Source organism: Kogia breviceps, chromosome 1, assembly GCF_026419965.1.
Source record: "Kogia breviceps isolate mKogBre1 chromosome 1, mKogBre1 haplotype 1, whole genome shotgun sequence".
Classification (NCBI taxonomy): domain Eukaryota; kingdom Metazoa; phylum Chordata; class Mammalia; order Artiodactyla; family Physeteridae; genus Kogia; species Kogia breviceps.
Window position 1 is genome coordinate 127,399,823 of NC_081310.1, and position 13,093 is coordinate 127,412,915.

Here is a 13,093-nt window from a genome sequence, read left to right on the forward strand (position 1 = left end):
TTTGGGTGGGGGAGGGGAGCAGCTACAAAGGTAGACAGAAGCAGAAGGGTGGGGTGTGGGGTAGAAATATTCCTTCACCAATATAAGGTAAAGTTATACGTGTCATTTTACTTTTAAGTGAAGATTTGAGTGTCAGGGAATGTAAATCAGTTGCCCAAGAGTATATAGCTTTTTTGAGTGTTGTAGTCTGTCATATGAATTTAGGTCTTAATGGCCTTAAAGTTCATGCTGTTAATATTCTTTCTAAAAAGGCTGCATAATATTCCATTGAGTAGATTTGACAATTTATCACCATTCTGTTTTGTGTAATATTTAGGGTTTGAACCTATTTGTATATATTTGTCCACAGATTTCTTTTCAGTTAGAATTACTTATTTGGAATAGAATTTCAGAGTGGAATTGCTGATTTAAATAATGTGAACATTTTGAGGCTCTTAATACATTTTTCATTTTACTTTTCAAAAGGGACACAACAATTACATTTTTTGGCTGATCTTATTTCGTAGACAAAAAAAAAAAGATTTCTTATTTTAGGTTGTGTTTCTTGGCTTGCTATTGAGATTGAACCTAATGTATTTAACCAGTCGTGTGTGTGTGTGTGTGTGTGTGTGTGTGTGTTAACTGTGTTAACCAATGCGTGACTGGTTTTGATTTCAAAATATCAGTCTAGTCTACTCTAGATACATTTTGATTTCAAAATATCAATCTAGTCTACCCTAGATCCAATTTTCCCCTCATCCCTTCCCTTCACAGCCAAACATTGAGCAAATGTTTACTCTGGAGGTTATCACTTCTTCACCACTCATTTACTACTCAGAATATTGTCATCTAGCTTCCTGCTCCATCTCTGTGGACCTGTTCTTGCCAAGGTTACTAATTACCTTCTAATCATCAAATCCAGTTGTCACTTTGACTCCAGAAATGTCATTTTGATTTTTTTTCTTTCTTTAATAATTTTTAAAAATTATAAATTATAGTTGGCGTTTATTTCTTCAACACAATTATGAAGAAGAAATTACACACTTATTTTATTTGTTAAATGATTGATCATATGATAGTATATCAAAAAACATCATTCCTTTCCATACTGCTTAAACCTAAATAACCATTCTAACTTCTTAAACAAACTCCCCTTACTAGTTTTTTCAAGGATTAAAAAAAATAATTTTCAATCAATTTTTTTTTCATTTCTAATTATACTATTCTTCCCTTTTCCATGGTTTTTATACTTAAAATATTTATTAGCTAAGAAGCGCATTGGCCTTTTTCCTAATCTGGATCACAGTAGAACCTGGCCATGGTTGGCTCCCTAGATTTTAGGATGTTGGTCCCTACTTATGACTACAGGATTTATCTGAACTTAAAAATGAACCTTCTCACCCTAATCCCCTTTCCATTGCAGCCTTTGCTGTTATCTTTTTAGAGGAGGGAAGAGAGGAAAAATTTGATGGTATATTTTCCCAGGGACTCCAGCTGAAATTTGGAATGCATTCATGAGCACTTTATAGAATGTATATTTTAACCATTTAATGAGTCATATTATGTCATTGAAACCTAAGGGCCCTGTGTAACATTTTTATAAGAAAATATGTTTCAAGTTCCAAACATCCAACTTACAAGCAAATTTTTGAAACAACCTTTTAAAAAGTGACAGTATGCCCATCTATATTTTCTGCTATAAATTGTGTCCTTGAATTTGCCCCTGTGTGACTGTGTTAAGTGAAATTTAATTTAATTCAATTTAGGCAACCCTAATGATGTTATTGGATCATTTGAAATTGGTGGCTTCTTATCGTGACGTGAATAAGATGACCTGCCAGAATTTGGCTGTGTGCTTTGGACCCGTATTATTAAGTCAGAGGCAAGAGACTTCCACCCATAACAACAGAGTCTTTACTGATTCAGAAGAACTTGCAAGTGCTTTGGATTTTAAAAAACATATTGAAGTTCTTCATTACTTACTTCAACTCTGGCCAGGTAAATGATTCTATGGAAATATTTTTCTCTTTCAATGATAGGGTGTTTGAATTAGCTAATCATTAAATATGCCCATGTATGATTGAAGAAAATCTTTTCTAGATTTTGCTTTTTAAAATAGTTATGAATTGATACCTGCCCTTTAGATTTCTCCATTTAAATTTTCTGCTTTTGCTGATACTATTGTAGACATAGAGATCAATGTTTGGTCATGGATCATTTTGGATTTGGTCAGCTCTGGATTTGAATCCTGGTTGTGTCACTTATTAGCAGTCTGAATAGAACAAGTTCTTTAACATCATAGAGCCTCAGTATCATCTTTTCTCATGTGGATTAGTAATATGTTTATAGAATATTTAAGAGGATTAAATAAAGAATTATGTGTGTAAGATGCTCAGCACAGCTCTTAGCACATAATAGGTATCAGTAAAATATTAATTTCTTTACCCTTCTCATTTTTATTTCAACTGTTATAAAGCAGAATTCATTTTTCTCCTTAAATCAGTTCTTCCTCCTGATGTCTATACTGTATTCATGGTCATTCTTCAAGTTATCCAGGCTTGAGCTGACAATTATCTGCAATCTTTCCATCTTTCTTATCCATCCCCATTCTACTCAATAACGAAAGGCTGACAGTTATTTTTCTAATACATCTCTTATGTAGTTTCAGAGCTAAAAGGAATATGTATTAGTTAGATGTTTTATAAAGGGTCCTGTATTTAGGTTCCAAAATTTTCTTACATGGTAGTAGCCCCTGCTTCCCTTCCCTACCGTGCATAGTACCAAGTGTTAAAGTACTTAGATGCTTAGTGTAGTGCACAGTGGTAGAAGTGTTTGGGCCCTGGAGTCAGGCTTAGATTCAGATCCGACTGTGGCACTCACCAGCAGTGTGGACTCAGGCAAACACTTTAGTTTTCTTAGGCCTCAGTTTGCTTCTCTATAAATAGTGCCTACCTCAGGGTTTTTGTGAAGATTGAGATAAAGCATCTAAGGAAATGAGCAGAGAGTTTAGCATAAAGTTAGCCCTCAGTAAATGTGCTTTGTTACTCTTTTATTAATGTATATGAGAAGAATAGACCAAAGTACAAAGGATTGCTTGATTTAGTCTTTTAAAAAATCTAATTAATTTTTAAAAATGAATTAAAAATTAAGCTAATAAAATTTTTCAACTTTTAAATTTGTAGAGTTAACATTTTTGCTTTCTTTTAAACACAGGCTTAAAAAGTCATTTCTAATTTATATTTTACCTGAATTAGTATGTGTTATTTATTATTTAAAAGTCCTGAATGAAGATGCTCTGGTTAATTGGTCTGGTTAATTGGTCAGGTTCAAGTTTTAAATGTGTTTCTTAGCTTTTCCTAGAACTGCTTTAATTTTAATAAACAGGAGTTGGGAAAGGAGCCATCTTATTCTAATCACAAATGAAAATTTGTTTGCCTGGAGATACTAAGTTTACTATCAGTACCTGAGTTCTTTATCATTAATTCTGTATCAGTGGTTAATGTCATTTCATTATTTTGTAATAGTCATCTTAGTCTTGGGTTTAGGAGCAAAAACTTAACTTGTATGTTATAGAAAAAAGGCAGGTTCAGATCTGAGATTCACTGTACAATATTTCAATGACAACCTTAAGTAACTGTCTCCTAATGTACAGTTCCTTATTCCAAAGGTTTGTGTGATTGGATTGAAAAATAACTGCCCCATCCTCTATAACCCGTTACTTTTCTTTAGTTATAATACCTCAAACAAAGGACAGAACAGGGCAGAAAGATAAGAGGAAACAGCAGTTAGTTTTGCCCTCTAACATCACTTGCTTTTGGATTCAAGAGGCAGAAATCAAGTAGATATAGTGTACTTACTGAGACTGAGAAAATTGATGGTGACCTAGAGAATGGGCCACACCATATTAACTTGGTGAATGCTCATCTCTATGTATTCAGTGGAAGGTTTTAGCTCCCTTGCTGTATCCTACTTATTTTTCTTTTTGGAACTTCCCCTACTCCAGAGGTAAAAAGAATTGGTTCCACCCTTTCCTGACCACCTGCCTTTTTACTTCCTTAACTTTTTATTTTGTTTTGTGTTATTTTAAAATTTGGGGCAAGAATATAATTTGCTTTGAGCTTTATACTTGAAAAATCTGTCTTCATTCAAAGTGATCAGTTAGAACCCTGGCATATTGGTACTGGAAGGTAAAAGTCAGGCTGCCAATTGCTTTTTTTTTTTTTTTTGCGGTATGTGGTCCTCTCACTGTTGTGGCCTCTTCCGTTGTGGAGCACGGGCTCCGCCGCGCAGGCTCAGCGGCCATGGCTCACAGGCCCAGCCGCTCCGTGGCATGTGGGATCTTCCCGGACCGGGGCACGAACACCGTGTCCCCTGCATCGGCAGGAGGACTCTCAACCACTGCACCACCAGGGAAGCCCGCCAATTGCTTTACAGATTGTCTTCTGCCAAAGCCCTAAGTTCTTTAGGAGCAGCCTTGAGGCCAGATTGGTAACAGGTGAGGGAGCAAAATGGAAACATATTTCCCTTTTGACCAAAACAGTCTTGTTTTCATCTTTCTTATGTACTGGGTTTTTACAAAGTAGTTGCTTTTTAAAAATAGGGCTGCTGTTTTAAGAGTATTGGAAATTAATGATAGGCTACCCTTTCACTTTATAGATGGGGAAATAGCTTTAGAGAGTGTGTAACTCTTAGACCAGCTGTTTGGTGTATCACATTTTTTATGATGAATAGATTTGGGATAAGACTTTCTTTTTTTTTTTTTTTTTTTTCTTTTGGAAAAGCTATCAATTTTCCCTAATTCTTTTTGTTTCATTTTTCTCACTAGACTAAGCTTCATGAGGTCAGGGACTATATTTTGCTTACTCTTATATTTCCAAGTCCTAACAGAATACTTGGCACTAACTAGACACCCAATATATTGTGTTAAATAAGGTAATTATACTATAGATAAAAAGCTAACAAAGTGGTGACTAAAAATATAAAGCTATTGGAAGAAAACAAGATAAGAAAATTAAGTTTCTTAGTAATTATCATTATGTTTAGAAAAATTTTCAGCAAATTTATAGACTGCATGTTCATTTTATCCTGTTGAAGGTGAGTAGTCAACAGTGCTAGGAAAACCAGAACTTTTCTTTTGGGGTTAAAATGGCCATTTTATCTACATACTTAATGGGAAACCATTTCACCGTCAGTAGTTTAAAAAGCTAGTAAAGTTGATTTTGTAGAAATTGAAGTTTTAGTCTAAAAGATATAAAATATTATAATTGGTTTCTTAAATATTTTCCAAGAAAATATACAAAAATAATGTTTGGATAGGAACTTGGGTTAAACAACTTTAAGCACCTGACACTAAAATGAATGTGGGTTTTGCACGTGAATGTCAGAAAATGCAGACAAAATAAGACAAGCTTAACACAGAATCAAAAATGTTTTACTTTGGTTGGATCACAAACCAGATGACCTCAAGGTTAGCAGAGTACTGTAATGGGTTGGCAAAAACAATAGGCATGACACTTAAGCACTAAGAAGAACAGGAAAAGCACAGAAAATGAAGGGAGGAAAGCAAGGAGATTTAGAGGAGATAAGCAGTTTCAACAGAAGAAGGAATATGAATAATTAAACAGTGGAAAAATTCAGATATCAATTCTGCAATTACATCAGTTAATGGCATAGGACATTCTATATTAATCTTGTTATTAAATATCAAGGTAAAGTAATTACCAGACCTTTATTTTCTAGAAAATTTTAGATCAAGAGCTTTTAGCTGTCATAGTGATCTATAATCACCATCATAAAAATGCAGATAAACAAAAATGTTAAAGACATACCTATACAAAGTTATCAAGTATTTTAATAAAATAAGTTTAAAAAAGTATGCAATCTCTGAAAATGTTATAAAATCACTGTATGTCTGGAAAACTAGAACCATATACATGTTTGTATTATCCTTCAATTATTTTATACAGTAGGAAACAAGTATTTATTAGATGTTGGAGAGTGTAAAGTTGGTGCCTTATCACTGATTATATGTTCCCCTTATCTTAGTGAAGGGAAGTATTAATGGAGAATAAACAAGCAGAAAGAGAAAGGTATTATGGACAGTTTTTAATAGCTGTGCCTCAACATTTAAATTAAGTCCATTCGACATCTGTTTTGTTCAATACACACAAAAGAATAAGCTGTAAAGCCTTGGTTTGTTGTGAAATAATGTGTATCTCCATGGTAACATAGTTGGCCAGTGCAATGTATACTAATAGAAGAAATTAGCCTTAATATGAGGAATGTTATTTGAGATTGTTAGATTCCTAACCAAATGGGAAAATAAAATATCTGTACTATTTTCAGGCAATAAATGAAGACTCTTAGTAGCTAATGCTGTATAATCAAGTTCAGGTAACAAGTGGACAAGTCTAGATTTCATTCATTTTATCAAAGTGAAATTTGGGCTGCTTAAAGTAAAGTAAATTATGACACTGCTGCTAATAGAATTGCAAAAAACCACAAACGTTAGAACTTTTAGAGTAAGCACTTTAGATGCCTTGGCCTCATTTAGATGTTTGCAGATGAAGGAACTTTTGTTTCGTTTGTACTCCAATATGCCTTGCCTGCTTTTTGCTGTAGCTTTTAATTTAGAAGAAGCTACCAGCTTAGCTACTGTTTGAATTACATCTAGATAATAATTAACTTGCACAGAAAGTTAATCAACATTGGAAATTTATTTTGGGATGTTGTGATATAGCATGAATTAGCACCACTGAACATTCTACTGGCTTCTGTCCCTAATCTTGATTATGTCTGATGATAGAAAAAATAATTATGGAATGCTTTGTTTTGGTAGTGTGCATGTGTTTGTTTTAATGCATGTTTGTAGTTGATTATTAAATGGCTTCTATTTATTTAGCTCTGTGTTTTTAAATTGGATTCAGTTGGATTACTGTCGCTAAAGCAAATTTATTGTTTGTTTCTAGTGCAACGTTTAACTATCAAAGAATCAGCAAACAATTTGTTCCCAGAGCAGAAGTCTTCTCTAAATTATTTGAGGCGGAAGAAAGAACGACCTTACCTGTTAAATTTGAGTGGTACTGATTCATCAAGAGTACTTAGGCCAAGGCAAACCAGATTAGACAGTCCACTAAGTAATCGTTATGCAGGAGACTGGAGCAGCTGTGGAGAAAACTACTTTTTAAATATGAAAGAAAATTTAAATGATGTGGATTATGATGATGTGCCTTCAGAAGACAGAGAAAATGGAGAAAACTGTAGCAAAATGTATGAACCAGATATCGTGATTGAACAGCCAACTCCCACATCCAAAGAGTGCACATTTCAGACATATTTGACAATGCAGGCTATTGAGTCTAGGGACCGAAAAGTCAATCTCAAAGACCTACAAGAAAGTATCGATACTTTGATTGGAAATCTGGAGCGTGAACTCAACAAAAACAAGCTTAATATGAGTGTGTGAGGTTGAGAGGTTTCTTTTTTTAAATAATGTCTTAAGTTTCACATCAATCTTTGTCACTTTCTTGTATCTCTCACAGTGATGTTTTAAATTTTTTACTCTTGAAAGCTTCAGTTACTTTCTAACAGGTTCATGTGATTCAATTAAAAACACCATTCGTTAACATAATTTTTACTTATTTCATTAGAAAATTTTTCTTGAGGTAAAAAGATAACCTGGACTTCTTGTGGATATTTGTTTAAATCTTGCCAATTCTACGGATATAACTTTAAAATGCACTTCTAAGATTCACATAAGTTATTAGCCCCTCAAGATTTTTGTACTTTATAGGAACTGCTTTTCTGAAACAGATGTTCCTTCTAGAAGAATGCTGTGGCTGCTTAGTCTGATTTGCAGTATGACTCCATGCACACTGCAACATCATTCAATCACATTTCATTTGCAATGCAAATGCTGCTATAAGAAAACCTTTTTATAAATAAAAGTAAAATTATACAAATATTAATGTATTCTGTATTAACATTCAGTAATTATTTAAACATAAAATTAAATATTTTTATAATCCCCAAAATATGTATATATTTATAAGTGCATATATATATGGGTATTAGAATGAGGTGAGGGACTGGCTGCAGAATCACATGTATCTTTAAAATATATGTCATGAGGCCAAAATCATTAGCTTAAAAATGTCCTTTTCAGGGAAATAACATTTAAGTTAAAGGAGGAGTTGCATAGAAACACTTGAACCAAAACACTAGAAACATCTAAATATAGAAAAAATAGACTTTCCTTTTTTGATTCACAGAAAGTCACAATATCCCCAGTGAGAAGTCATCCTTTAAATTGAAATCTTCTAATTTATTAAGGGATTAAGTTTTGAGATTTCTGCACTGGTGACTTAAAATTCTTCACCTAATCTATGTGTTTTTATCTTCTGCTTTTTAAAACAAAGTAATTATACTTAGAACATATTTATTTGTGATAGTACATATATAACTTTGACTTTATAATTACCTTCATTTGTTTCTAAAGAAATCTTGCCAGCATACTACATGTTATTGATTTAAAAAAATTAACTTATTTTGGCTAATTATATCTTCAAGATAGTCATTATAGCAATCACAACAGTGTTTGAAAATGTAAATTTAGTTTTTTTATTAAATCAGAATGTATTTTTTTTAACTTTTATACCTACAGAATGTATAATTTAAAATTATTAATAAAATTTGAGTTATCAACTTAAAGATGTAGCAGCCATTAAAAAAACTGACTCCTTGATGTTTTTCTAAATATTAAAGTATTTAACTATTTCTATGCAATATACATTGATAAGTGGAACACCTTGTTATTTAATTTGAAAATTTACTTGTTAAAAAACCAGATAAATAACTATTTTTATATGAAATTTTCATTTTTAAAGCTTTGTATAACAATTCAGAAGAATCCCAAAAGAATATGTGACAGATATATATATATTGAGTAAACAGTCAATAGAAATGTACCTAAATATTTTGTAAGAAGACTGTCAGTCTTCTTCCTTTTGTTTGCTATATCACGTATATTGTATGAATTACTCAGTTGTTCCAGAAATGTAAAAGCTTTATTAAAATATATAACCTTGGTGTCATGCTATTAATTATTATAATGATTTTTAAGAGTCACTTATTTTAAAGTCATTCTTTTAAAGCGAACATGTTAAAGTATTCGACCATAATATATTATCCATAAATATATGTAATAACTTTTTTTTGTTCAAAATTGAGTTTTCCAGAATCTGCAGTACTTTAGGGGCCACACTTATTTTGTTACGTTATTTTGAATGGGAATAGTTTTAAAGTTAATCTCTGCCATCTTAAGTAGAAAACACTACACATTTGTTGTTTAAATCACTGTCGTAATAAACCTCTTTTATTTTTTTAATTAATTAATTAATTTATTTATTTTTGTCTGTGTTGGGTCTTCATTGTTGTGCGCGGGCTTCTCGTTGTGGCTTCTCTTGTTGCAGAGCACGGGCTCTAGGCACGTGGGCTTCAGTAGTTGTGGCACGTGGGTTGAGTAGTTGTGGCTTGTGGGCTCTAGAGCTCAGGCTCAGTAGTTGTGGCTCATGGGCTTAGTTTCTCCGCAGCATGTGAGATCTTCCTGGGCCAGGGCTGGAACCTGTATCTCCTGCATTGGCAGGCAGATTCTTAACCACTGCGCCACCAGGGAAGCCCAATCAACCTCTTTTATTGACTCTGCTGTATTCAGAAGTGCTCAATAGGTATATGCCTTTATTTAATATGGCCTTTTACTTCAAATCTATTTTGAGCTTCTATACCTGCTTTTTGTAATCTCCTGGGATCTTCCTGCACTGTTAGTCAACTCTCATTCCCGACTAAACCTGCCAGCCCTAATGGTTTTTAGGATTAAAAACAATTTTAGTTTTACTGCATGTACCTGAACAAAAATTTTAAACAATTCAGGTAGATGGAAAATAAAAACTAAAAGTGTTCCTCTCTGACATCCACATCAATCCCACTTCTCAGAGGAAACAATCACCTTTTATTCTTTAGGTAGCTTCCTCTATCACTCCAGGTTTACTGCTGCTGTTTCTTGATTTGTCATTTAAGCGATATCTGTTGGTTGTCCATTGTGAGTGATAAGCAATTTATCTTACTCCATTCCTCCTCCCCAGGCGGACTCAACCACTGCGCCACCAGGGAAGCCCCGATCCATCAGTTTTAAACAGTATCTCTTGACTCCATACCATTGTGGAAATGACCAGCCCTGTACTTACTTTCCAAATCATTACTGCCCTTTACCTTCAACTTCCATAAGTTATACTATTAGTTTATATAATCAGTCATTAATAGATGTGTATTGTTTTGGGGAACTATACTTGACGTATGTTTTTCCTTTATATATTGATGCTAAAAACTATAAATCAATAACTAGCAGCTGTGCTAGACTGTGCAGAAATATTCATGGGTAAACCAGGTGATTCTATAATATCTCTAATCTTATATTCTTAAGTCTATATACTGATTTAAGCAGAATACAAACTAAAGGTCAAATGGATTATTTTATCTTATAGCCATCAATTTCTCCAAATCATACTGTGTGTTACTTGCTTCATAATTGGGTCATGGCTTTTGAAAATTTTAATTTTTCCTGGAGTAAGAAATTACCTTTTTTTTTTTGGACAGAAGAAAAATACTTCCTTTACTATAATACTTGCTTTATCATTGAATTACTAAATTTGTTCAGAGTGCTTTTAGCTCTCATCCTGAAGTGTATTATTGCTTTTATTTTTCTTTGACAGAAGAAAAATATTTTCTTTACTATAAACCCTGAGATCATTTTAAGCTTCTTAATCAGCTTTATCACACTTGGGCAAAGTGATTTTTAGCTGTTATCTTGTGATGTATTTTCTTTGCACTCCTTTGTGCTACTTTTTTTGTTTCCTTTTCTTTCGTGACTTTTTATTTTCTTTTGGCCTTGCCGCGTGGCATGCAGGATCTTAGTTCCCCGACCAGGGATCGAACCCGTGCCCCCTGCCGTGGAAGCGTGTAGTCTTACCCACTGGACCTCCAGGGAAGTCCCTCCTATTCTTTCTTTTTTTTTTTTTTCCTCCCATTCTTTCTTGTTTTTATTTTTTTTGTTGTTTTTTGATTTGTTTGCTGAAGTATATTTATAAGTAACCCCTCGCCACACACACATATGAACCTTCCAAAACAGGGCGCATGGGAGATAAACTTTGAGTCCTTACCTGTCTGAAAAGGCCTTTATTTCTTCCCCATACTTCACTTTGATTGGACTTGCAGTTCTAGGTTCAGACTCATTTACCTTTAAAACTTTGAAGACATCTCTCTAGTATCCTCTAGCCTCCAGCTTTGCAGTAATCCAGGCAAGAAAGAAGGTGATTCAGACCGGGGAGGAAACAATAGAAGTGATTGTATTTTCACTACTTTTTGAAGTAGGAGCCAAAGAAACCTGCCAGTGGACTGTGAGAGAAAAGAGTAAGACCTGAGCAACTGAAGGATGGAGTCGCTATCAAATGGGACTGAGATGACTCTACTGTATTTTTTTAAATGAGTTCCTTGTAATGGATGTTGCTATTATTAATACAGTGGTTATTGAAATGCCTTATAAAGTCCTGTTAACTATAAGTACTAATGCTTCTGTACCTGGTGATGATGGCCATAGAGTCACTTCAAGAATAAAAAAGCAAGAAAACTTCATATATATCTAAGCAAAGGCCCAGATCATAACTGTCTTTGGAAATTTTCAGATTGTTTAGCTTTATATTAGGGATCCTAAAGAAACAGGTTTGGGAGTGATACGGTTCCTGGAAAGAATTTAGTTCCAAACCACAGAATGACTTTGAGGCTTAGGATTTTATAATTTAAAAACATCAATTTTTAGCTACTTGGATAGTGATAAAGTTGTAGTATGTTTAATAATCAATAACAAGTCCTAATTTGAGTCTTGCTGACCTGAGGAATCTGGTCCGAAGAGGAATGCCCTTTTCTCTTTTCCCTGTCCAGTGTTCACTTTGAATTCAGTAAGGCTCATACATGATTAAACATTGACGTGCTATCATTCTTGATTCAAAGTCTGTGACAGAAACATCAGATTGTACCCCAGCTTCCAAGAGTCAGACAGAAATTAGTCAGCATCGTTTCTCTGAAACTTACACAAAGGTAAATTCTATGGAGACAAAAAAGAGATTTAGATGCTGAGCAGGCTGAACAGTGACAAATGTCAACCGTTCCCTAGGCTTCATCGCGCCCTGTTGCCCCAAACTTGGAGCCTTTCTCTTAACCCTCATACACAACCTGTCAGCAGTTCTGACGACGATATCTCCTGAAACTGTGCACTTAAGTTCGTCACTACTAACACCCTTGTCCAAGCCACCATCATCTCTCAATCGCTTCCTATTTCATCTCTTTGCTATCACTCTCCTCTCTCCACATCCACAATCCATTCCATCCATTGAAGCTAAAGTAATCTTTAAAAAAGATAAACCACATCCTTTCCTGGGCTTTTTCCCTTGCTCTCTGTGCTTCAGCAATACTTCAGACCTCATTCCTGTCTTAGGATCTTTGCACTTGCCATTCCCAGTGTCTGGAAAGCTCCTTATCTTACTTGGGTGGCTTTTTTGTCATCTCACATCTCTGCTTAAATGTCAACCCAGTCAGTAACTGCTTTGAGAATTGGTGGAGGAAGAAGATGGAGATTTCTGTTTCTTGTAACAAGTACAAAATAGTTATGCTATTAAATGATAAAACTATAGACATTTATAACTTTGGAAAATGTTTCCTGCCTTATTTTTATCAGGACGTGTATCAATATCTGAAATTACCTTGTTTATTAGATTATTATCTGTGCCCACCCTTCTTGAATATAATTTCTGTGGCAGCGAGGACCTTGTATATCTTCTAGTTCATTGCCATAGGCCTAGGACTTTTAACATAGAAGATGTTCAGTTAATTATTAATAAATGAATGAATAAAAAGGGATTCTTAGAGAATGCTTATCTTTTGTATAAAATTTATTTATTTTAGTCTGTGTTGGGTCTTTGTTGCTGCATGCAGGCTTTCTCTAGTTGTGGCAAGCACAGGCTGCTCTTCGTTGCGGTGCAAGGGCTTCACATTGCAGTGGCTTCTC

At 34.1% G+C, this 13,093-nt stretch overlaps 1 protein-coding gene across 1 annotated transcript in view; it reads left to right on the top strand.

Annotated features, from left to right (window-relative positions):
- The window catches only part of SYDE2 (synapse defective Rho GTPase homolog 2), a 38,956-nt gene extending 29,590 nt beyond the window's left edge, over nt 1-9,366 (top strand). Inside the window, exons 6-7 of the mRNA XM_059061447.2 lie at nt 1,746-1,977; nt 6,948-9,366. Coding sequence (XP_058917430.2) covers nt 1,746-1,977; nt 6,948-7,444 — 729 coding nt within the window. The 3' untranslated portion in view covers nt 7,445-9,366. The remainder of the gene's footprint in view (nt 1-1,745; nt 1,978-6,947) is intronic.
- Nucleotides 9,367-13,093: the final 3,727 nt, after the last annotated feature.